Here is a 25,529-nt window from a genome sequence, read left to right on the forward strand (position 1 = left end):
ACTATCTTGCCACATACCAGTATTCTGCTTCCCTTTGTGTCCACTCACTAGAAGAAACACCACTCCTCTGTTCATTACATAGCTTTAATTTTATAGAACTAGGGAATTACTCTCAGTTCATTTGCCTATCCAATCCTCTGCCTAGTGTTCACCGTGAATTAGACATGACACTTGAGATGAAGGTTTCAAGTAACCTGCACCTCTCAAGCACCCTTACACTAGTACACAGCCCATCCCTCATTTACACCAGGTGTTCTCAGGCTTTTCCCAATCCATGACAAGGTTTAAATCCATAGCTCTGCATTTTCCCAGCCTCACTTGACACACATACAGTCAAACTGAGATCGGTAAACTGCATTCCATTGAATTCTGCAAGCTATTCTTCTCATAGTATTGGTATTCTTTTCCACAAAACTAAAAAAGTCTAATACATCATATATAGTTTTTTCTATGTTAACTTGGAGAAATTTATTTGTTCCTGTATTTCATGAACAAGGGGTATTGCTAAGAGGTTAAAAATGAACCCAAAATTTATCACTGGCTTTGTTGGACCAAATAGTAAAACCCTTTCTTTCCCTGGGAAAATAGTGTTCAAAATATACCTTGGAAGGGAACACTTTAAATTTAGGGGGTAAATTTAATTTCCTAGTTTATTACTTGAAAATCATAACCTATGTCACAAAGAGCCCTGGTGGCACAGTGGTTAATAATTTGGTGCTAACCCTGAGGTCATTGGCTGGAACCCACTAATCACCCTGTGAGAGAATGGTGGCACTCTGCCTCCATAAATCATATAGGTCCTATGAGGGCTCTTGCACGTGGAAAGCAGAACAGCAGCACACAGAAACAACAGCTCCCGTCAAACACTCTTCAGAGATAAGCATACGAGCTAGTCACCTGGCTATGAAAATACAGTCTTAACTGACAGATATAAAAACACATGTCTCACAACTAGATGGAAATTCTGTCTAGCAATCTGTGCATCGTCTTTTAAACTCCTATTTTCTTAAAAAAAAAGAAAAAAACAACAAACCTTAATACTGTTACTTTTACAATACCCCAGAAAGGAGTTTATGAGCTTATTCAAATTACATGTCTATTGTGTCTTTTTTTTGTCAGACTCTTTTTTTATTCATTTTAATGGAAGTTTACAGAGACTTTGAATTTCCATTGTTGCACACTTTCCTCCCCCCACCAAGTTTGCTCTTCTCTTCAAAAGTTAAAAAAAATCTTTCATTGTTATACAATCCCTCCCCCAAGTCCACTCCACTATGTAGCCTTCATTTTGGATTCCTGTCATGATAATAATACTTAATCATGTATCTCTTTTAAATAGTTCTCTCCCTCATCTGTTTCAATGCAGTATACATTATTTATCCACTCTTTTCTTAATGTTCCCCCAACCCCTATGTCTGTCCCACTTTACAATAATGGCATTATATATTATTTGTCCTTTTGTGATTGAGATATTTCACTCAGTATAACGTCTTCCAGGGTCACCCAATTCGTATAATAATTCATAAGTTCCTTGTTTTTCAATGCAGCGTAGTATTCCATTGTGTGACTATACCACAGCTTCTCTATCCATTTGTTTGTTGATGGGTATTGTGTCTTACAGAGAAGAAAAGCTGGATTCAAAGAGCTGAACAAAAGATTTCAAAGGGCAGCTTGAAAAGCAAAACAGTGTTATAATGAAATGTACAAAGAGCTGGAAAGTCAAAGCGGAAAAATGCACATGGCATTTCTCAAGCTGACATAACTGAAGAACAAATTTAATCCTTGAGTTTCAATACTAAAAGAGCCTATGGACAAAATCTTGGATATTGCATAGTGTATATTGACTATTCCATGAACTGCCATAAGAACAAACACAGTCTGTCTTGGAGGAAGTACAACCTAGATGTTCCTTAGAGGCAAGGATAGGGAAAATTAGTCCCACATACATTGGATATATACTCAAGAGAAACCAGTCCTAGGAGAGACATATCATTTTTGAAAAGGTAGAGGATCAGTTAAAAAGAGGAAAGACCTTCAACCAGATGGATTGACACAGTGACTATAACAACAGGCTGGAGCAGATTAGAGATTGCGAGAATGGTGCAGGAGAGGGCAAGGTTCAGATCTGTGGTTACAATGAGTCTATATCACTTTGATGGTACCTAACAACAACAACATTGTATCTTACACATGTGGTCTTTTTAAAAATGGTATTTTTTTTAAAAGGGTATTTTTCAACATATGCATCAAGTATCAGTTTCTAATTATAAGAAGTAAGATACATTCTTTACAATTATGTACTATCGCTACTCGTTTTTCTTTTTTATTATTATTATTTTTTATTATTTTGTGTGCATGTACCGTCAAATCAGATCTGACTGGTACAGGAGGATATTGCGCCTCCTTCTCCGGCAGAGCATCTGGTGGATTCGAACCGTGTTCCTCTGGGATTGCAGTGCAGCTTCTTGCCACTAGGCCACCAGAGCTCCCCACTACTCGTTTTTCAAAGTTATCAAATTAATTCATATATATGCATTAATATATATTAAAAACTTTCAATTCATTCATATATATTAATTTATATATACACACAAATGTTGTTGGTAGGTACCATCGAGTAGAGTACAACTCACAGCAACCCCATGTACAGCACACTTGTACCCACAAACTGAATTTTAGAGATGCACCCCTGCTTTAAGAACAATGCACACAGACACTGGATTTAAGACTCTACTTTCTAGGACTTAGATCTCTTGTCTTTCCTCATCCTTAGTTTCTCCCCCCAGGGATCATGTACACAACAGCCAATAAGAATGTGTGTGGAATACTGCTCAACACCAACAAAGATATAGGGCTTTCTGAAAGAGGAGGGAGCCCCTGACGGCAGGGTTAACTACTCAAATGGGAAGGCCTATTGTTGGAAATCACCAGCCCCTGGGGGAAGGGGAGGACAGTCAGCTTCTATAAAGATTACCCAGTCCCAAGGAGTCCATTTCAATTCATAATGACCCTTGATGGGCCCCCCAGATTGTCTGTCTTGACAGAAGACTTCCAATCTTGCTCCAAGAAGCAGCTGCTGGTTTTAAAGCTGAGCTTTCTGTTAGGAAAATGTACCACTTAATGTGTGGCAACCCCTGCTCCTTTCTATAAAGATCAAAGCATAAGAAGCTCTATGCAGTAGTTTTGCTATGTCCTATAGGTGATGATATACCAACTGACATATTTCAACAAACAGACGCTGCCCTGGATGTGCTCACCAAGTTGTGCCCAGAAATCTGGAGGATATCCACCAGGCCAACTAACTAGAAGAGATCTATCTGTATTTGTTCCCATTCCAAAGAAAGGTGATTCGACAGAGTACAGAAATTATTGAACAATATCATTGATATTATATGCAAGCTAGATTCTGCTGAAGATTATACAAAAACTACTGAAACTGCACATCAACAGATAATTTCCTGAAGTGTAGCCTGGGTTTAGAAGAGGCTGTGGTACTAGGAATATTATAGCTGGAACAACACATCAACAGAGAACTGCCTGAAGTGTAGGCTGGGTTTAGAAGAGGCTGTGGTACTAGGGATATTATAGCTAATGTCAGGTAGATCTTGGCTGAAAGCAGAGAGTACCAGAGGAACGTCTATCTGTGTTTCATTGACCATGCAAAGGCATTTGACTTTGTGGATCACAACAAACTGGCTGACTCTGAGAAGAATGGGTATTCCAGAACACTTGACTGTGTTTATGAGAAGCCTATACTTGGACCAGGAGGCAGTCATCAGAACAGAGCAAGGAAACACTGCATGGTTCAAAATCAGGAAGGGTGTATGCCAGGAATGTGTCCTATCTTCATACCTTTTTAATCCATGTGTGGAACAGATTATCCAGGAGGCTGGGCTGTATAAGGAGAAGTGTGGCATCAGGATTGGAGGACCTGAAGCGCTTGCTGCAGAAGTTCAAGGACAGTCTTAAATATGGATTGAAGCTCAACATCAAGAAAACAAAGATTCTCACGACTGGAATGTTCGGCAGCATCATGATACATGGTGAAGACATTAAGATTGTTAATGGCTTTAGTTTGCTTGGCTCCACAAGCAACACTCTTGGTACCAGCCACCAAGAAATAAAAAGACAAATTGCATTGGGAAAATCTATGTCAGAGACCTCTCCAAAGTACTAAAGAGCAATAATGTCAGTTTGGAGAGTAAGATGTGCCTGATACAGGCCATGGTCTTTGCAATCACTGGCTGCGCATCAGAGATCTGGCCAATGACTAGGAATGATAGGAGGATAATGGATGTGCTGGAGAAGAATGTTGAATATATCATGGAATGCTAGGAGAGCAAACAAGTTCTGGAGAGGGTGAAGCCAGGCTGCTCCTTGTAGGCTAGGATTCTGAAGTTTCATCTCACATACTTTGGACATGTTGCAAGGCAGGACCAGTCCTTGGAGAGGGACATCATGCTTGGGAGGGTGGAAGGACAGTGTAAGAGAGGAAGACCCTCGATGAGATTAATTGATTCAGTGACTGGGGTAATGGGGGTAGGTGAGTGTCGGAGACAGTAAGATTGGCACAGGATACAGCACGTTTTAAGGCTTTTGTACATAGGATCACTAGGAGTCCCAGGCGACTCGAAGGCACATAACAACAATAGTTGTCTATCAACTGGAAATAACAATAGGTTGTTTTGGTATTTGTAAAGATTTTTAAATCTCAGTATTTTAGCACTCAGCGGCTAAAAATGGAATCGAGGCACCCTGCTATCCAAATACATTTTTCACTAGCTGTACTGGTAAGAAATTAAAGAAAAGCATCTGTAATAGATGACAACTATATGCCTTTGGCTGCCAGGTTTTGAGCCAGCCAGACAGCTATTGGCAGGACTTTTCCGTGTGGAAGGGCACTAGACCCACATTGGAAGGATTTTTCTGTGTAGAAGGGCAAGCGAAGCCGGGAAGAGGACCGACGCCCATAGTCACACACTAGCACTCCACGGACTGCATAAACCCCGCGCAAGGCACGATGGGACACCGCAAGCCCCACCCCCGTCACCAGGGAAACCAGCTGCACGCCGTTGCCAGGGAGGCCCGCGCACGTCCCGGACTGGGGACCTCGCCGCCCGCACTGCGGCGGGATGCACGGCCCAGGCTATAAGCGATCTGAAAGGCGAAGACACGCGAGCGACCGCCTCAGCTGGCAACAAGACCTGGCGCTGAGCAGCAGCATCTACCTCCTACGAGAGATGGGCCCCACTGGTTTCCTGCTGAGGGAAGAGGAGCCGGACAACAGGGATTTCCGAGTAACTGCGGCCCCCATCTCCCCTCCCTATAAACTGTTCTCCCTGGGCTGACCGGGTCCCTGTCTGTGGTTGTTGTGTACCATCGAGTTGGAACCGACTCAGAACTGACCCTGCAGTGGGTCTTCAGAGGCAGAGAATCCCACGGGAGCATAGAACGATCCTCATTGCCCGTGAGAGGACTCATTGTGACAGCCCAAAGTCCTCCGAATCCCTACACCTATGTGAGACCCCAGAGATGTGCAAATTACAACAGGAAATAGAAAACTTTGATTTGGGGAGGGTAGCATTTCAGATTGCATCCAACTCTTTTATGATAATAGATTTCGATCTTTGTTGTTGTGTACTGTAGAAACCATCCCGTGGCTCACGCTCCGGCAGGTTTTCAGAAGCAGTTAATTGCAGAAGGATATTGACCAGCTGGTGACCTTGAACCACATACCTTCGGGACTGCAGATTCTTGCCCCTACGCTACCAAAAGTGTCCTGATTCCTATTAATATGTGGCTTGTACTACAGCCATTCTTTGATTTATTCATCGCTGTCTGACTCAAAGCTCACTCTTTCTGAAACTAGACCTGGTAGAGTGACACTCCTATAATCTGCATGCATACCTTAAACATTTAAATAACTAAAATCGGTTTCCCATTATTCTTTACTAGCTCTAACCCCTGAAAAATGGATGTAAGTGGTGATGTCTTAAAAATCTGAACGAATAAAATTAATTTTGTTGAAAAAAACACAGATCTTTCCTTTTTGCATATCCCCTCACCATTTGAAAGCGTCCGCCAACTATCTCCCAATAGTTGATTTGGAATTTTTTACTTTAGAGTCATATATCCTATTTTATTTTCAATTATTATTATTTTTTAGTTAAATTTTACAAATCATAGTGGTTTTTCATGAAATCATTCATCAATATTTAGTTTTATAAAATTAATTCTTATCATTGATTAATATGATTAATTTATTACAGTGCCTAATCAAACCCTTTCTTGTAGATTCTCTTTCCCTTCATCAGACTTTATCTATTTATTATTTTTTACTCCCCTCACTCTCCCTTCTCATCCCTGTTGACCTTCTAAGATTGAATCTATCTCTGTGTAAACATGTTCTTGTTATTTTTTGTCATATATTTTAAGCTCTGATTACAGTTTAGTATATTGGAAGTAAGAGTGGTCATCCACTTCCTATATAATATGCCTCCTGAAACTCTATGAACTTTGATAAATGTCGGTAGATGTAGAGGGGCTTCAGGCCTTTTGTTCGTAGGGTCGCTAGGAGTTGTGAGTCATGCTCAACTCGAAGGCAATCAACAACAACATATCAGTCTATAACTTGTAGTCCATTTTTTGATCATGTTTTTATCAGTCATTGAATAGTGTTTGTTCAAGGCATCTATTTTGTTTGAGGAATCTCTGGTGGCCTAGTGGTAAGAAGCTGTGCTTCAATCACAGAAGCACACTGTTCAAACCCACCAGCTGCTCCACAGGAGACAGATGGGTGGTCTTCTTCCATGTAATTAACCACCTCTGGAAACCTGCTGGAGTGTTGGCTATCAGTTGGTTCCAACTGGAAGTTACACAACCACATTTTGGTTTGGTTTGTTGCTGACCCAGCAACATTGGTCATTGCTGTTCTTCTTGTTAGATGCCTTACAGCTGATTTTAAGTCTTAGAGATGCTATGTACACATACAACAAAACACGGTTAGATCTGCGCCATTGTCACAGGCCTTTGTTTGAACTCATTCTTGCAGCCATAGTGTCATTCTATCCCATTGAGGCTCTGCCTTTTTTTTTTCTTTTCACTGACCCTCTACCAAATGAACTGTCTTCTCCACAAACTGATCCCTCATTACAGCATGTCCAAAGTAGTTGAGAATAATCTCATCGTTCTCCCTTCTAAAGAACTGTACTTCAAGACAGATGTGTTGAGTCTTTGGTGATCTGTGATACATTTAAAATTTTTTGGTCAGTGTTAAATATTCTTCAAAAACAATTCAAAGACATCAGTTCTTCAGTCTTTCTTGTTCTCCACTTTTCACATACACATGTGACAATTGAACATACCATGGTTTGGGGCAGGTACAATTTAGTCCTCAGAGTAATTTCTTTGAGTTTTTTCAATTGAGTGAAAGTTTATGAATTACATTGGTTTTTCATTCAACCATTTTATTTTAGAAAATTGATGATAATTAATTCATTAATTGTAGCTATTAAGTACCTTTGAATTCAAACCAATTCATAGCTGACCTTCCAGTGGATTTTTAGAAGCAGTAAAATGCACAGGAGGAGATTGCCCATCTTTTCCCTGTGAAGCAGCTGGTGGATTCAAACAGCATACCTTTGGGTCAGCAGCACAGCTTCTTACTGCATAGCTCCCAGTTGTTGTTGTTATTGTTAGGTGTTGTCGAGTTGAGTATGACCCATAACAATCCTGTGAACAGCAGATCTGAACCCTGTCCTAGCCTGTGCCAGCTTCACACTTTTTAACATGTGTCAGGAGCCCATTGCAGCAGTCACTGCTTAAGACTTAAGAGTCTTCCTTTATTTTGCTGACCCTCCACCTTTTCAAGCATGATCTCCCTTTCCAAGGAAAAGTCTCTCCTAGCAACATACCTGAAGTATGTGAGATGAAGCTTTATCATTTTTGTCTCCAAGGAACACTCTATCTGCATTTTCTAGCACTTTCTAGAAGTCATACTTGTTCTTTTGGAAGTCTATGAGATATAAGTATTTTTCTCCAACACCACAGCTCAAAGGCATTAATTATTCTTCTGTCATCCTTCAAAATAAGTTATATTTTTCACCGGCCTAAAATTTTCACTCGAAAGAGATCTTAATTGGCAATGCCGTGCTGACCAAAACAAAGAATGTGAAAGTGAAAATCAGTCAAGACTTAAAATTTCCCAGCAGATTCCCCTTTGGGGACTCTAGAGGTCTAGTGATCAGGAGTTGCCCTACCAACCTAGAGGCAGACACAGTTCAAATCCACCAGTTACTCCTCGGGGGCAAGATGAGCAATCTTCCGGCAATTCACAGCCTCTGAAAACCCACCGGAGGATCAGTTATTAGTTGGTCCCTACTCTACAGTACATAAAAACAGCAGCCACAAACTATATTATTTCTCTGAATCCCATTTAATCCAAGACTCTATTAGATTAGTTTGGTTCTAACTAAAAATTAACCAGACTGATTTAAACCATTTTTCTTTTAAAGGTTTTCCTAGGAAATCCTCATTCTTGTTCCTGTCCCACATTTCTGAAAGAAAGGGATCTTTGTAAGCATATATGCTGGTAAGTGACCTTGGAATTCAGATATTGGTGTGTGACTCATTTTTTTAATTCCATGATTTAAGCACTACAAGATTTTAATAAAAAATTGGTGTTTGGGGAATATGACATTGAATGACTATGGCTTACCAATATACTTTTAAGTATTTAATTACGCAAATTATTGTTGTGTGCCATCAAGTATAATTCATAACGACTCTCTGAACAAGTAATCTGAACCCTTTCTACCCTGTGCCATCCTCATTATCCCTGAAACAGTTGAGCACGTTGCTATTGTCACTATGTCAATGCATTTATTAAGGGTCTCCCTCTCCTTCACTGACCATCCACCTTTCCTAGTATGATGTCTCTTTCTGAGGAATAGCCTCTTCTAGCAACATGCCCAAAGTTTGTGAGACAAAGCTTCAAGATCCTCACCTCCAAACATCACTTTGGCTGCACTTTTTCTGAGATTTAATCTGTTTGCTCTTCTAGTAGTCCATGAAAGGTATTCATTACTCTTCTCCAACACCACAATTCAAAGGCATCAATTCTTCTTCTTCATCCTTATTCCTTGTCCAACCCCCAAATGCATAGCAAGAGATTGAAAAGACCACGGCCTGAATCAGGTGCACATTAGTCTTCAAAATGACATCATTGCTCCTCAGCTGTTTGAAGAGATCCCTGGCAGTAGACTTTCCTAATACAATATGTCTCCTGATCTCCTGACTGCTGAACCAAGGGTTGTTGATCATGGATCCAAGTAAGGTGAATGCCGTTCATATCGAAGGTTGTAGTACTTGATGATCTGCATGATCTTGGTCAAGTACTTCAAGTCCTCCTCACTTTCAGCTAACAAGATTATATCATCTGCATAACACAGGTTGTTGATGAGCCTTCCTCCAATCCTCATTCATTCAATGCCTCATTCTTCATAGAGCCCATCTTCTTGAATGCTTAGTTCAGCATACAGATTGAATAGATATGGAGAAAAGATACAACACCTTTATTTCTTTTAAACCATGTAGTGTTCCTTGCTCCATTTGGACAACAACTTCTTGGTCTAGGGATAGGTTTATGGGTTGTGGGTGGTTTTTTTTGTTTTGTTTTGGAGTTTTTATTTTATTATTTTGTGTGTGTGTACTTCAAATCAGATCTGACTGGTACAGGAGGAGTTTGTCCCTCCTTCTCCAGCAGAGCATCTTGTGGATTCGAACCACGCACCTCTGGGATTGCAGTGCAGCTTCTTGCTACTAGGCCACCAGAGCTCCCTAGGGATAGGTTTTGTAGAATCATAATTAAGTGTTCTGGGATTCCCATTTTTTTTTCAATGTTAGCCATAATTTGTTATGATCCACACGGTCAAATGCTCTTACATACTTGGTAAAACACAAGTGTACATTCTTCTCTGCTTTCAGCCAGGATCCATCTCACCTCAGTAATGATATCCCTGTTGCCATGGCTTCTTTTAAACCCAACTTGAACTTCTCATCTTTCCCCAGTGAAATGGCTGGTGGATTCATAAAATCAATGGGAATGTAATCCCTTTCATACATGATGTTGTTGTTGATTGCCTTCGTGTCAAGCACAATTCATAGTGACTCTATGAACAAAAGACCTGAAGCCCTATACAACTATCGACATTTATCCAAATTTATAGAGTTTCCAGAGGCATGTTGTTTAGGAAGTGAATGCCACTCCTGCTTCCAACGTTCATATATAAAGAGACATATTTTAATTCATGAAGTTGGAAAATATTTTTATGTTGTATAGTGATTTTCCTAAATATATGTCGGAAAAGGGCAATTTGATACTATATCAAGGCTTGCCATATCCAGGGAAGTTTACCAAAAGTAATATGTATACCTAAATTATCTCACCTTTTTCTGTCAATGGCTATATGTCATAAAGAAATACATTGATTCCTACTGGCAAACTGCTTACTATAAAGGTGTTTTGTTTTAATTAATCACCCTTTTTCATATATAATTTTTAGAACAAATTTAAGAGAAGAGCTGACTGGAGTTTAAAGTTTGTTCATAATACTTTCAGCAATATAAGTACTATAATGTTGTTGCTCGCACATAATTAAAACCAAATGGTGTATGTTGATGTTGTGTCAGAAATAAATATTTCATTTCTTTCTTTCTTTCTACTCCTGAAATTAGGGTCTTGTTGAAAAAATTTAAACTTCCAAGGAATCATGAATGTAAGTTTTGGTTTTTTTTAATTATTTTGAATTAAATTTAAATTTTTTTCAATTTAGACCTATTCTAAATTTAGGCACTCCTTTTTCTAAATAATTTGACAACTTTGCATGTCCTAGCTTGTTATATTTAAACAATTACAACTTTTTTTTGTCATTTAGTATAAAATGTACCTTTATGCGCCATTTTGGAGCTCAAAGGCAGTTCATAAAAATAAGAGTGAAAAAATGTTCAGGAATTGAATACAAAAAAAAATCTTTAAGCAAAGGTTTGAAATAACTACTTCATCTACACTCCTTAGTCTTCAGAAAAATAGCAAATATGACTTAGATGCCAATTATAGATAGCTGATATATCATTTTATTCACTGATTTAAGTTTTTATGGAAAATATTTTTAAACAATTTTTATGTAAGTGTTTAATTATGTATTTAGAATCAGCTTGTATTGTTTAAATTCTAGTTGTTGTTATGTGCATTCAAGTCAGAACCAACTCATAGTTGACCCTCCAGTAGGTTTTCAAAGGCCGTAAATCACACAAGAGGAGATTGCCATCTGTACACAGAGTGTAGGCAGCATGGGGATGGATGTATCTGATCTCTGCTTACTCTATAAAGCAAAAAGTCCTCATCAACAAAATCCACAATACAAAACTAATTCCTGTAAGGTCAGACATGATCTCCCTGGGCCTGCACCTACTTCTATTAATTCAACACCAGTCTTATTACTCTCCTGGGTCCAAAATCCATTCTTTTTTTTTACAAACTTGTTGAAGCTGGACACTCTATGAAAAGAGAACTATCTCTGTTTAGTGAGATGATCTAAACCTTCATGAAAGAAGGGAGACCCTTGAATTTGTATGGGATCTTTACTTACAGGAGAGAGATGTGTCTATTCCCTCTTCTACCTCCTCGTGATTTTCTTCTCAGGCAAAGGCAAAGCTGTCTCCTCTGAAGACCTGACACTTCTGCACAAGGACCCAAAAGCCATTCCTATGACCACACAGACGTCATAGAACCATACTTTCAATGATGGGGTTTATTAGGGAAGTTAATCTGTTACAAATCAGCTAGTTTATCAAGTGTGCTTTCAGGTCTTTTGACCATCAGCCTCATGGTTTAGGTCAGTGTTTTAAAGTTCTCTAAGTCCTGTCAATCATGAGAGCATCCATAAGTCCTCCATCAAGCTTGGGTGATGGCCACTGGCTCTGGCTCTGTGGAGTAACAATTCCTAGTCACAGCTGTCTCATGTTGCTGTCCGATCAATATGGATTGAATCTCACCATCAAGAAACAAATGAAAGAATTTGTTCTTGAAAACAATGTATTCAAATTTTGTAAATAAACTAGTAGAAAAAAATTTTTTTAAAAAAGAAACAAAGATTCTCACCATTGGACTGACTGATTGGCAGCATTATGATAGTGAAGAGACTGACATTGTTAACAGCTTTAGTTTGTTTAGCTCCACAATCAACACTTTTGGTACCAGCTCCAGGAAATCAAAAGATAAATTGCATTGAAAGAAATAAAAGAAAGTCTGCTGTCAGGGACCTCTCCAGAGTACTGAAGAGCAACAATGTCAGTCTGGAGACTAAGGTGTGTCTGATCAGGCCATAGTCTTCTCAATTACCTGCTATGCATCAGAATGCTGGGAAATGGCTAGGGATGATAGTAAGAGAATTGATGCCTTTGAGCTGTGGTATTGGAGAAGACTATTAAATATACCATGGACTGCTAGGAGAACAAACTAGGTGTCCTACAGAGGGTGAGACAAAGCTGCTCTTTGGAGGCAAAGATTCTGAAACTTCATCTGACATACTTTGGGCATGTTGTAAGAAGGGACCAGTCCTTAGAGAAGGACATCATGCTTGGAAGAGTGGAGGGACAGTGCAAGAGAGGAAGACCCTCAATGAGATGGATGGATTCAGTGACTGGGGTAATGAGGTTAGGTGTGTCAAAGACAATAAGGTTGGCACAGGACAGAGCAGGTTTCAAGGCTATTGTACATAAGGTCACTGTGAGGCACAAGTGACTCGACAGCCCATAACAACAACAAGGAGAAGCAGGGGAGAGTCAAAATTATTATCTTCCAGATGCCAGAACTTGCTGAGACCATAACAAAAATTCTTACCATTAGACCAATAGATAACATCATGGTAGGAGAAATATTTAAATTGTCAACTATTTCATCTTACTTGGATCCTCAGTCGACACCCTTAGGACCAGCAGTAAGGAGATTGGGAGATGTTTTGCATTGGGAAAGTCTGTAGTCCGGAACCTCTCCAACGAACAGAGGAGCAGTGATGTTAATTTGAAGTCTACAGTGCACTTGATTTATGCCATAGTCTTTTCATTCATTTGCTATGGATTGGAAAGCTGGACAGTGAATCAGGATGACAAGAGAATGGTTGCACTTTTTCCAAGGCATAACTGTTTGTTTTTTTGACAGTCCATTGGATATTCAGTACTATTCTACAACACCACAGCTAAAAGGCATCCAGATCATCTGGGAGGGAGGCCTCTATGAGGAGGAACGTGACATCAGGATTGGAGGAAGACCCATGACTATCAACAACCTGTGTTGTGCAGATAACACAACCCTGCTTGCTGAAACTGAAGAGAGCCTGAGGCATTTGCTGTAGAAAGCCAAGTACTGCAATCTTCAATATGGATTGAAGTTCAACATCAAGAAAACAAAGATTCTCACCTTTGGGACGATTGGCAGCATCATGATAGATGGTGAGAAAATTGAGAATGTAAACAGCTTTAGTTTGCTTGATTCCACAATCAGTACTCTTGGTACCAGCAGCCAGGAAATCAAAAGATGAATTGCACTGGAAAAGTCAGAGACTTTTCCAGAGTACTGAAGAGCAGCAACGTCAATCTGGAGACTAAAGTACACTTGGTCAAGGCCACGGTCTTCAGTTACTTGCTATGCATCAGAAAGCTGGACAATGACTAGGGTGATTAAACGGTCTCACATTCTTAGGGTGCACTCTGTGGAAAAGGATGTGTCATCTCTGGACAAGTAGAGGATCGGTAGAGGATTCATCAGGTTGAATTGACACAGTAACAGCAGTAAACTTAAGCACAACAGAGGTGGTAAGGATGGTGTAGGTTCAGGCAAAATTTTGATCTTTTGCACGTATTTTTGTTGTTAGATGCCATCAAGTCACCTATGACTCATAGTGGCCCTGTGAACTATCCTGCCCCGTCCTCACCGTCCTTTGTATGCTTGAGCTCGTTCTAACAGTCACTTTGTGTATCCAGCTTGTTGTCTTCCTCTCTCCAATCCTCCACCTTACAAACATGAATGATGTCTTTTTCCATGAACTACTCTTTCCTGACAACAAATCCAAGATGAAATGTCCCCATCCTTGCCTCTAAGTAGCACCCAGGTTGCACTTCCTCCAGGACAGACTTGTTTGTTCTGTTGCCATGCTGTTGTCAGATGCCACTGAATTGATCATGACCCAAACCTGCCCTAACCTGTGCCATCTCCCCATCCCTGATATACTTGAGCCCATTGCTGCAGCCAGACCATCTTGTTGAGGGCCAGTGTCTTAAGAGTCAGAACTGACCCATAGCTGACGCTCCAGCAGGTTTTAAGGGTCAGTTAATTGTATAGGAGGAGATTGCCCATCCTTCTCCTGTGGAGCAGCTGGTGGTATTGAACTGTGTGCCTTTAGGATTGCACCACAGCTTCTTATCACTAAGCTACCAGAGCTCCCTGACCTAGTGTTTCTGTAAGTCAGAGTCAACTGGAGAATGCCTAACAATAAAATGCTTGTGATTAAGGAGCTTAATGGAATAGTTGGATATTTGTTACATTGCTGAACAAAATGTTTGGAATCCATAGCCACTCTGTGGGAGAAAGATGGAGTTTCCTACCTTTAGGGTTCAGAGTTTGGGAAACCTATGGAAAGTTGCCAGGAGTCAGAATTTACTTGATAGCAGTGATTTGATTTTTGGTTTAATATTCCTATGATTATAATCCCAGTTAGGAATGAATTTTCTTCTGTTATATTGAAAGCCCTTATCAGTGTAAGGTGTTTCAACCCAGTAACCTGTGAAATATTTAAAAAGCAGATTAAGAAAGAGAAGCATAGAGGAGGAAAGCTATCTCTCACCAAATGCAGATCACCAGAGAATAGACTTAAGGACCTTCTTGCGAAGCTGACAGGCCTTCCTCTGAAAGTCAGCACCCTAAGTTTAAGTGTATAGACTCCTAATTGGGAAAATAAATTTCTATTCTTTAAAGCCATTAATTTGTAATATTTCTGGGTAATTAAGGTATCTCCAATTGTAACTCCTTGGAATTTTTCATTAGCTGCTTTGCAGTTGGGTCTGATGGAAGGAGAAATCAGTGATTTGCTCCGGGGGATACATCGAGTTCATACTCCTCAGCCAGAAACAAATGAGGAAAACACATATGCTGAAAAAGATGGTTACATCAAACAGAAGGAGATTGATTCAGAGGATATCTGCTCCATTTGTCAAGAAGTGCTTTTGGAGAAAAAGCTTCCTGTCACCTTTTGCAGGTGATTTATTTTGTTTTCCTTTGAATTCTAAAGATTACATAGGTTATCACTTGATTCTTTTGAGGCATGCTGATAGAGAAACAAATGAAACTTTGCCTACCCTAGATCTTGACTTTGTTGACACTCTTGTTTTCTAACATAGGCGTTGTGAGAGATTGTTGTTCCTTGACGTTTTACAAGATGAGAGATTGTAGCTCCTTTGTTATACGCATGAATAAACCTAGTGACAATGGATATTTACAAAGAGTTTTCTGAAAGTGAAGATTCTACTTTTAACTATAAAAATTCTTTTCATATTTCCAAACTCCATAATCCTCTATTAAATTCTATGTAGCTAATCTATGAACCTGGAGAAAGGATGAAAGTCACGCAAGTGTTGAGGACTTTCCTTCATAGGGTCGCTATGAGTTGCCTACGACTCGACGGCACTTAACAACAACAGCAACAACAACAATCTAGATTTTATTTATGTACAAATCTATTATGAGTCTCATACTGAAGACACTCTGTAGTTAGACATAAAATCCTGAGCAACCATTTGCTATTGAAATTTATTCTTTTCTGTTGCTCCTGATTATTTACCAAAAATTTCATCCACATTGTAGTTTTCATGACTTCATCCATTGCATGTTTTCACATCATTGATTAAATATTTCCCAAAATATCATTTCTTTTAGTAATCATTCACAGACACTAGCATGTGTTGCGTGATGCTGAACAATCAGGTGGTGCACTTACCCTACTTCAAGTATTTAATTTTTAAAAAATATTGTCGTTTTTCTTCGTGTTATGACTACATGCTTTACCGTTAAGCTCCGTCGAGTCAACTATGACTCATAGAAAGCCTATAAAGAATAGCTTTGAACCCTGCCCTATCCTGATCCAATCAGTATGTCAGTCTGTCTCATCCAGGATCTTCCTTGCCTGTGCTGATCCTCTACCCCTCCAAGCATAATATCCTTCTCCAAGGACTGGTCCCTCCTGGCAACATGCCCAAAATATTTGAAACAGAGTCTCAAAATCCTTGCCTCTCAGAAGAAGACTGGTTTCAACCCCTTCATGACTGTATTCATTAGTATTTTACAAATGAAAAATAGTTTCAGGATGCAAACTCTTTTATCACGTCCTTAGAACATAGAAGAAGAGATTGGCGATCTTTCTCGCATGGAAAAACTAGTGAATTTGAATCACCTGCCTTTGGGATGACAGTACAACCTCTTACTACCAGGTCACCAGTGTTCCAAATATATGTAGACAGAGAGATAAACAGTGTATGTGTGTGCATGTGTGTGTATACAATTAAGCTATATGTGAAAAATCAGTCCTAAATCTTTATTGTGTAAAATAAAGATAATAGTACAAAAATATATACATACACATATTTTAAATATATATAGATAAACTTTTGCTTTATACAAATGGTAAACTTGAATTTTATTTCTGACAGATATGGCTGTGGCAATAGTATTCATATAAAATGCATGAAGATCTTAGCTGATTACCAGGATACAACAACGAACACTGTCATGTTGAAATGTCCTCTGTGCAGGAGAGAATTTGCACCGTTAAATCTTATTTTAGAGGAGTTTAAAAACTCTAGCAAACTGGTGACTGCAGCTGAGAAGGAGCGGCTAGACAAACACCTTGGAATTCCCTGTAATAACTGTAAACAATTTCCAATTGAGGGAACGTGTTATAAGTAAGTGCTGCCAGGAATTTTATATATTCTGGCTTTTGAGGGTTTTTTACTTTAGGAAATTTAAATTGTTATTGTCTTTTATACATAACAACCATGTCATATGGATCTTGTAAACTCCTCTGTTACTTTCCTATGCACATTATTACAGGTGCATTATATTCGGGGGAAAAGAAAGAGTATACCTTTACTTTCCTTTAGCATGTCTTTTTCTTCATTAAGTACTGAGTTTGCTTATCACAAGTCTACTTAAATAAGTCTAAGACTTATTATCTAAGTCTAGACTGATGATCAGTTACTGCCTAGTACCTCAGAACTCAATTACCCGGTTTTCTTTATTTTGTCAAAGATATTTGACTGTGTTATCTAGCCGTGCGTGGTTGAAAATCTCAAGTACTGTCCTAGAAGCTGTGAAAATACAGACACTGTTGCTTTGGTTCTGAATTTCTGAGCCCTCTCATTCATATGGAATAATCTTTGAACCACCAATAATGTCATTTGGGAGGAAAAAAATACATTTTAATTGAGTTGATACCTCAAAAATCACTGACATCGTTGCATTTCAGTACTCAGGAAAAGTCCTTGACAGCAGATTTTTCCAGTGCAATTCATCTTTTGAGTTCTTTACTGCTAGTGTCAAGAGTGATGATTTTGGAGCCGAGAAAGCTGTAATTGTTAACAACCTCAATCTCTTCTCCATCTATCATGGTGCTGTCAATTGGTCCAGTGATGAGAATCTTTGTCTTCTTGATGTTGAGCTTCAATCCATGTCAAAGATAATAGTCCTTGACCTTCTGCAGCAAGTGCATCAGGTCCTCCACAGTTTCAGCAAGCAAGGTTGTATCATCTGCATAGCATAGTTTATTGATAAGTCTTCCAATCCTGATGCCACACTCCTCATAAAGCCCACCCTCCCAAATTATCTCTTCTGCATATAGATTGAAAACATGTGGAGGAAGGATGCATACCTGATGCACTCCTTTCCTGATTTTGAACCATGCACTTTTTCCTTGCTCTGTTCTCAGGACTACTTCTTGATACAAGTATAGATTTTGCATAGGCACAGTTAAGTGTTCTGGGATTCCTTTTCCCTCAAGGTTAGCCACAATTTATTGTGATCCACACAGTCAAATATCTTCGCATAGTCAATGAAACACAGATAAACATTCCTCTGGTACTCTGCTTTCTGCCAAGATCCATCTGACATTGACAGTAATGTCTCTAGTGTAATGACCTCTTCTAAACCCAGCTTGTATTTCTGGTAGTTCTCTGCCAATGTTAAAAAAATAGTAAAGATCAAGGACTTTTACAAGTTACTGGGAAAGAATGATGTCATTTTGAAGATTAAAATGTGCCCAGTTCAGGCTATGGTCTTTCCAATTACTTGCTAAGTATCTAAGAACTAGACAATGAATAAGGATGACAAAGGAAGAATTATTCAGGGTTTGAGTTGCGTGCTGGAGAAGAGGGTTGAATAGTCATGGACTGCCATAAGAACAAACAGATACATCTTAGAAAATGTGCAGCCAGAGTTTCTATAGAGGCAAGGATGGTGAAACTTCATCTCATGATCTTCAGGCATGTTGCCAGGAGAGACTTTTTCTTGGAAAGAGATGTCATGATTGGAATGTTCAGTGAATGAGAGGAAGAGTCTCAATGAGATGAATTGATACAATGATTGCACCAACAAACTCAAGTGTACCAGAGATGATAAAGATGTTACACAATAAAACAAAGTTCAAATCTGTCGCTCATAGGTTTGCTATGAGTCATACTCAACTCAAAGATCCCGAGCAACAACTACAGCACAGCCCAAGGAATGTCGACAGTCTCTAGACGTTGCAAAAGGCAAGGCCATGGCCTGAAGTCTCCAGGAAGAAATGTAACTGATCCAGACTCTTGATTTTAACCAGTAAGACTCATGTCAGACTTTGGTTATCTAAACTGTAATAGGGTAAATTTATGTTAAATATGCTAACTTTGTTATAATTTGTTATGGCAGCAATATAAAAGTAATACAGTGAGACTTGGAGATAGACAGTCTCAAAGCCAGATAGTTCCCAAAGTATGGCTGGAATTTTTTACCAAAAACCATCAAGTAATCGGATTTTTATTTTTTGCATTTTTAGGTGTACCAAATGTATTGAATATCACTTATGCCAAGAATGTTTTGATAATTGCTGCCATTTTTCCCATATATTTCTGTATCGGGAGGTACAGTATCCATCTTTAATGTTGTGTGTTATTTGCTCTGTCATTAACCTAATAATATGAATAAATAACATTCTGGGATATAAACAAATTAACAGCGACACCATGATGGGAGTAAGCACAACAGAGACGCCACTCCGGGAGAGAATCAGAGAGTGAATCCAGCTCAGTTTTATTGGGATAAGCAGTGCACTTATATACACAGAAAAACAGGACAGGGTGGGCTTGCAGACATGGGACATGTAGATTGCTTAGGAGAACCTAAGCCTTGAGTGGACCATTCCCAGCTCTACAGACGCAGCAGCTGTCTTCTCAAGTGGTGAGCTTTCTCAAGACAATACAGCCAAACATGGGAGCTTTCTCTATCCCATATTAAAGGCCATTGGGAGGCTTGCACTTATCTGGAGCTTAGGCAATCTGTTCTGGCCAGAGACCCTATTTTTCCTCCGCAACATCCTGCAACAAAAGTTGATTAATTTTCACATAGGGACTTAGAAGGCAACCAATTCTTACACTAGTCATTTATAAAATTATATACAATTCAAACATCTGATGACATTATATAAAAATCATAGAGATAAGAATTGTAGTCATCAAATTTTTTTAAACTTCTACCTTACAAAGTGATTTATAATATAAAGACTGATAATCATTTTATAAAATTTCTTAATAAATAAGAAAGTTTTGTTGAAATTATTTGAATTACACACTTTAAAATAGTATCTCTTAATGCTGTAATAAGTCTTCCATTTATTAAGTAATCAACATTTTCTTTGCTTTATTAATATGTCATAATAGCTATTGCTATATAAGTAGTATATGAGAAATTAATAGTTCATACATTTTTAATGTGGTACAAAATAATAGTTATATTTTAAAATGTTGACTCTATATTATTCACATTATATTATTGGTATGTATATTATAAATATTAATCTCAAAAATAAAAATTTCCTTCATATTTATTCAACATAATATCTACTTTTTTACCTGTTACAGAAAAGAAACCAAAAATGGAGACCACTGGAAGAAAGATCAAATGAAATTGTTAAATATACAGATATTAAAGATGAAAGGGAAGAAAAGCTGCCACAGTTTCAAGAAAAGCAAAGGTGAGATTTGTATTTATTGCATGAGATCTGTGAATAATTTCTAAATTTGAATAAGTTTTATTCATGCCTTCATTCAGCAAATACTGCCTCATGTCATTGTTGTCAAGTCAAAACCGACTATAGCTGACCCTCCAGTGGGTTTTCAGAGGCTTTAAATTTCATGAGGGGAAATTGCTCATCTTTCTCACTCAGAGAAGCAGGTGAATTCAGACTGCCTGCCTCTGGGTTGGCATTGCAACCCCTCACCCACTAGACCACCAGGGCTCCCTAAATACTTAACTGAGCATCTATCCAATTGTTGGTGTGTGCTACAAGTCAGAAGTGACTCGTAAATGACCCTCTAGAGGATTTTTTATAAATCAAGTGGGAGGAGATTGCCCATCATTAATAAACAAAATAAAAGCAAATCAGACCACCTAATCTAATCCTAGCCCAACCTCATGTTGACTCTATAAGTTAGGGGCATTATTCCAATCCTCTCTGCCTAGTTCCTTTATCTTTAAGTGAAGAGATATTGATAGAATCAAGCTTATAGAAATTTTGTATAAAAGTAGTTCAGTCACATAATAAATATTCAATAATGTTATCTATCATTATTGAACATGAAGAGGTCTTGAAATGCTTCCTGCAGAAGAGCAATGAAACACAGAAAGACATTCCTTTGGTACTCTCTGCTTTCAGCCAAGATCCATCTGACATTGGCAATAATGTCACTAGTGCCACAGCCTCTTCTAAACCCAGCTCGTATTTCTAATAGTTCTCTATTGATATCCTGTTCCAATCGCTTTTGGATAATCTTCAGCAGGATTTTGCTTGCATGCGATATTGTTTGATAATTTACATACTGTGTTGGATCACCTTTTTTAAAAAAAAATGGGAATAAATATGGATCTCATCCAGTCAGTTGGTCGGGTGGTTGTCCTCCAGACTTCTTGGCACAACCTGGCGAGCCTTACAGGGCTGCAACTGTTTGTAAGAGTTCTGCAAGGAATAAAGGAAAAGAGTTTCAATGAATGAAAATCCCAAATCTCCATAAATGTTCATTAAAAATTAATAAAATAAAATTTAAAAAAAGGAAAAGAGTTTCAAGATAAAAAAAGTACTTAACAACCAAAAGGATAAAATGTTGTCATTTTGTTTTGTTTATAAATTTAATAATTAGATGGGTGTTATGAAAATCAATCTCTGTATCATGACAGGTTATTATCTGTAGAGTAATGAGAAATGGGAACTTACCTGAGGAATTTGTTTGGATTTTGCTCTTTTGAATGATAGAAATGTATCAAACATTTTAAACAAACTTGTGCTTTTAAGTCTTTGTTGTCTCTATTTACTTGTTGGTAATAGCATCTGACAGCAGTTAATTCACAGTGTGTCATCTTAGTGTGTTGATTGGTACTTTTAGTACAAAGAATATATTTTTTAGAGTTATATTAATGTAGTCCAACAACACTGAAATAAAAAGCCATATTTACAAGGAAACCATTTCTTCCCAGACTATCAGCTACCAACTTAACCTTGTACCATAGAATATTTCATGTTGCTGATTATGTATCTCATTTCTCACCAGCTGACCAAGTAATTGAGTTGCTGGGCTTAGACAAAAATAATTTGAGCATATTTGCATCAAAATACTTTCTGGCTTCATTGATATTTAAAAAGTTCAAAAACAATTTTTACTAAGTTGATTAAAAATTGCTAACTAATGTAAACTTTATTCTTTATAAAGTTGATATTGAAGTTAATCTGGTTTAGGATCAATGCTGAGATTTTTTTTCAACTTTAAGATGTGTAAGTTTATAAACTTCAGTTCAAAGGAATCTTGAGTCAGTTGGATTATTTATGTGGAGGTAGGAGTGGCATCCACTTCCTAAACAACATGCCTCCAGAACTACTAGGAACTTAGATAAATGAAGATAGCTATAGAAAAGCTTCAAGACTTTTGTTCACAGGGTCGCTATGAGTCATGCTGACAGCAATCAACAACATGGTATTGATACTATTTATTGCATCTTATCTGTAATCACACACACACACACACACACACTCATGTCTCTCTGTTAATTGGTCTTCAGCCAGGTTTATACACCAAAGGAGATTGTGAAGTCACTACCTCTCTCATTGATTACAAAAAATAGTAAACTGCTTGCCCCAGGCTACCAATGTCTACTTTGCTTGAAGGCATTTCTTCTTGGTCAACGTATAAGATTGCTCCCATGTACTCACAAGGTAAGGAATCACATTATTTTAACTTGACTTCCCTATAGGGCCAGTTTTGACAAATGTAGTGACAATTTAGACCTCTCTCCTTTCACTTCTTAGTTATATATTTAGCAAATATATATGAAAGAATTGCTGTAGAGCCTGATTAGAAAGCAGATCTGTCCCTTCGGTGTAGATTCCTATTGCTTAGGATTCATTTGTGCATGTTGTGTCTAGAGAAGACAGTGTCACTTTCAGTTAAATTTCATTAATCTCTTAGTTGTCTGCAAAACATAAAGCATACTAACATATCTTCATGTGTTTTTACTAGTCTTTGGATGAAACATATACCTAATTTAACTTTCTCATTGCCATGAAGTCAGAACTGAACCAGAAATGATCCCTCACTGAATGGGTTTCTCGTGCTGTGACTCCCACCCGTGGAGGAAAGTGCTCGTCTTTTTTCCTGAGGAACCTCAGGATTTCCACAGAGTGGTTTCGTTTTTGAGTTCGCAGCACAACTCCACCAGAGCACTTACCATAGTTAATTAGAAGAATGACTAGAGCCAAAGTCTAAGATCACTTGATATAGTTAGACAAAAATGAATAGAAAACCCTTTTTGAGGAAAAAAGTTTTTTCGGTAAAAACCTTTTCTATGTTTAAAGTCACCTGGCTGTAAAATATCTCATGGTTTGTATTTTCTTTTTTCAATGATGAAGTTTGTATTATATCTTGGTGTCATAAGGCCTATTTTTAACTCTAATCCATTTTCACTTTATATTTTAATAATCTTTATTCATTAGAAGTAATCAGATATCAGTGAAATTAATGGCATGATCAATAATGAGTTTTTCAAAATTACAAAAGTAATAATATCCATTAGATTTCAATTTTGATGAACAAAATAGAGATCACTTTATAACCATTTATGTAGATAATTGAATTATTCAAAAATATTTCTATAAAGCTTGATAAATTATAATTACTTACAATAACTTCTATTTTGCTAAATAGTTTTAATAGTTACACAATTAGGGAAAATTCTATATAAGTAATGTATAATATAAAAAAATGTAATTATAGGCCCCTTTAACTTATAACGTCTTGTTTTTTAAGTTTCACAGGAAATGTATTGACAATTGGTTACTCCACAAGTGCAATTCATGCCCTATAGACAGACAAGTTATATATAATCCTTTAATCTGGGAAGATACAGGACTGAATGGAAAAGCACGTCAGTCTGTTTCAAACACAAACATCACTCATCCGTCAAAGCAAGAACCACGACTTTTTATTCCTGGTACCAAAGTAGTCTTAAAGCAAAACAGACTTGGAATTTTACCTAGCATTCCTCAAAGGAGTTCTGAAAACTTAAATACACCTCAAAGCTCAACAGATTCATATCGGAATATGGAAATAGATCATTTACCTTCTACTGAATTAGGTAGTACATATTCAAGAAATTTAATTTCTGAATATAAAATTAGTCAACATTTCCCCAGGTATCTTCAAGATTTACCTGCCGGATCACTTGGAAAAATATCTCAAACATGTCTTCCTTCTATTCCACAGAAGGTTAGCTATCCTACTGGGATGGGAAGCCCATATGCCAGTGAGACTGACAAAAGTCAGAAGATGACTAAAGAATTGAGGCATAGTAAACACAAGCCAAAGAAGACTCTTGGTGCTAAACTAAGAGACAACCACAGAGAATCAAACACTTTGCTTCCAGAGGATTTAAATTTTATTGTCAATTGGGGTATGACTAAACTTAGTTTGTCTAAAAGATATAATAATTGTATGGGTAAAATGAGACAAACATATTGTCATTCATCAAAGAGGCCTGTGTCTTACCCTTTAGATACAGAAAGTACTGAACTGTCTTTAATAATGGAAGGAGTTCGATTATGAAAAAAATTCTTAGTAACATCAGAAAGTATTTTCATTGATCATCAAAAATGTTTTATTTGTACAACACATAAAATAAATATACTCTTGATGAGTGTGTGTGTGAAAAATCTGTTGTACTTTTGTTCACGTGTCCTTGAATAATTTATCACAATTAAAGAAAATTACCCTGATCTCCTAAAGACAGACAGAATTAGGGGTTGTGATATTCATGTTCAGGTTGTTATGTTGTTGTGTACCACTGAGTCGGAACTGACCCATAGCTGACCCTATAGCAGGTTTTCAAAGGCAGTTTGTCAATTGCACAGGAGAAAATTACCCATCTTTTGCCTGTGGAGCAGCTGGTGGCCTTCAACCGTGTGCCTTTGGGAGTGCAGTGCAGCTTCTTGCCACTATGCCACCAGAGTTCCCTCAGGTTCTTATGAATTATGAAAAATGTTAGGGGTTTTTTTTACATCTAATTATACACTGATTTAAAAAGTTTGTACTTAAAGAAATATTTTTCCCTTCCTCTGAGTTACTGTGTTCAAATACTCAGTAGCACATGACATAGAGGTTTTATTTCCAGATACTTGTTTGATGGTTTTCTTTGTTTGTGGGTTTGGGTTTGTTTTGTTTTTGTTTGTTGGGTTTTGGGGTTTTTTTTTTTGCATTCTTCTACATTAAGAGGCATTACATAAAGTACAAAAAAAATCCAAGTGGTGGTTTATTTTAATTGTTTCCTTAAAAGAGTTTTATACATGAAATTGAAATATACTTTGGATATAAGATATCCCACATTCCTAATGACTGTACTATATTTTTTCAGGAGACATTTAAAGTGCTACCAAATTTCTTGATACAATGCAAAAAGATATATTTCTATAAAGTTAGTATGTTTTAATAATAATCATTTTTTCAAAATATTAATTTAAAACCTTTTCAAATAATATTTTAAAAAACATCAGTGTCATTAGTTTTTACTATTTGAAACAGAAAAAACCACATTATATATGTTATCATGTTAAATACATAGTTTTGTGAAACAAATATTAAAGGTATCAAGCAGAGAAAGTTCTTTAAAAGGAACCTTTAACTTTAAAGAAATTATT

At 37.6% G+C, this 25,529-nt stretch overlaps 1 protein-coding gene across 1 annotated transcript; it reads left to right on the forward strand.

The window, feature by feature from the left end:
• The first annotated feature begins 5,129 nt into the window (after positions 1–5,129).
• On the forward strand, positions 5,130–24,441 carry ZSWIM2 (zinc finger, SWIM-type containing 2). Its single transcript, XM_006878769.1, has 9 exons — positions 5,130–5,294; positions 8,511–8,587; positions 10,732–10,772; positions 15,098–15,308; positions 16,756–17,007; positions 19,134–19,218; positions 20,215–20,327; positions 22,403–22,556; positions 23,647–24,441. The coding sequence occupies exons 1-9, from the start codon at positions 5,130–5,132 to the stop codon at positions 24,439–24,441; spliced, it is 1,893 nt and encodes a 630-aa protein (XP_006878831.1).
• Positions 24,442–25,529: the final 1,088 nt, after the last annotated feature.

The sequence above is a fragment of the Elephantulus edwardii genome, unplaced genomic scaffold (assembly GCF_000299155.1).
Source record: "Elephantulus edwardii isolate Elephantulus edwardi_28Jun2011 unplaced genomic scaffold, EleEdw1.0 scaffold00001, whole genome shotgun sequence".
Lineage (NCBI taxonomy): Eukaryota > Metazoa > Chordata > Mammalia > Macroscelidea > Macroscelididae > Elephantulus > Elephantulus edwardii.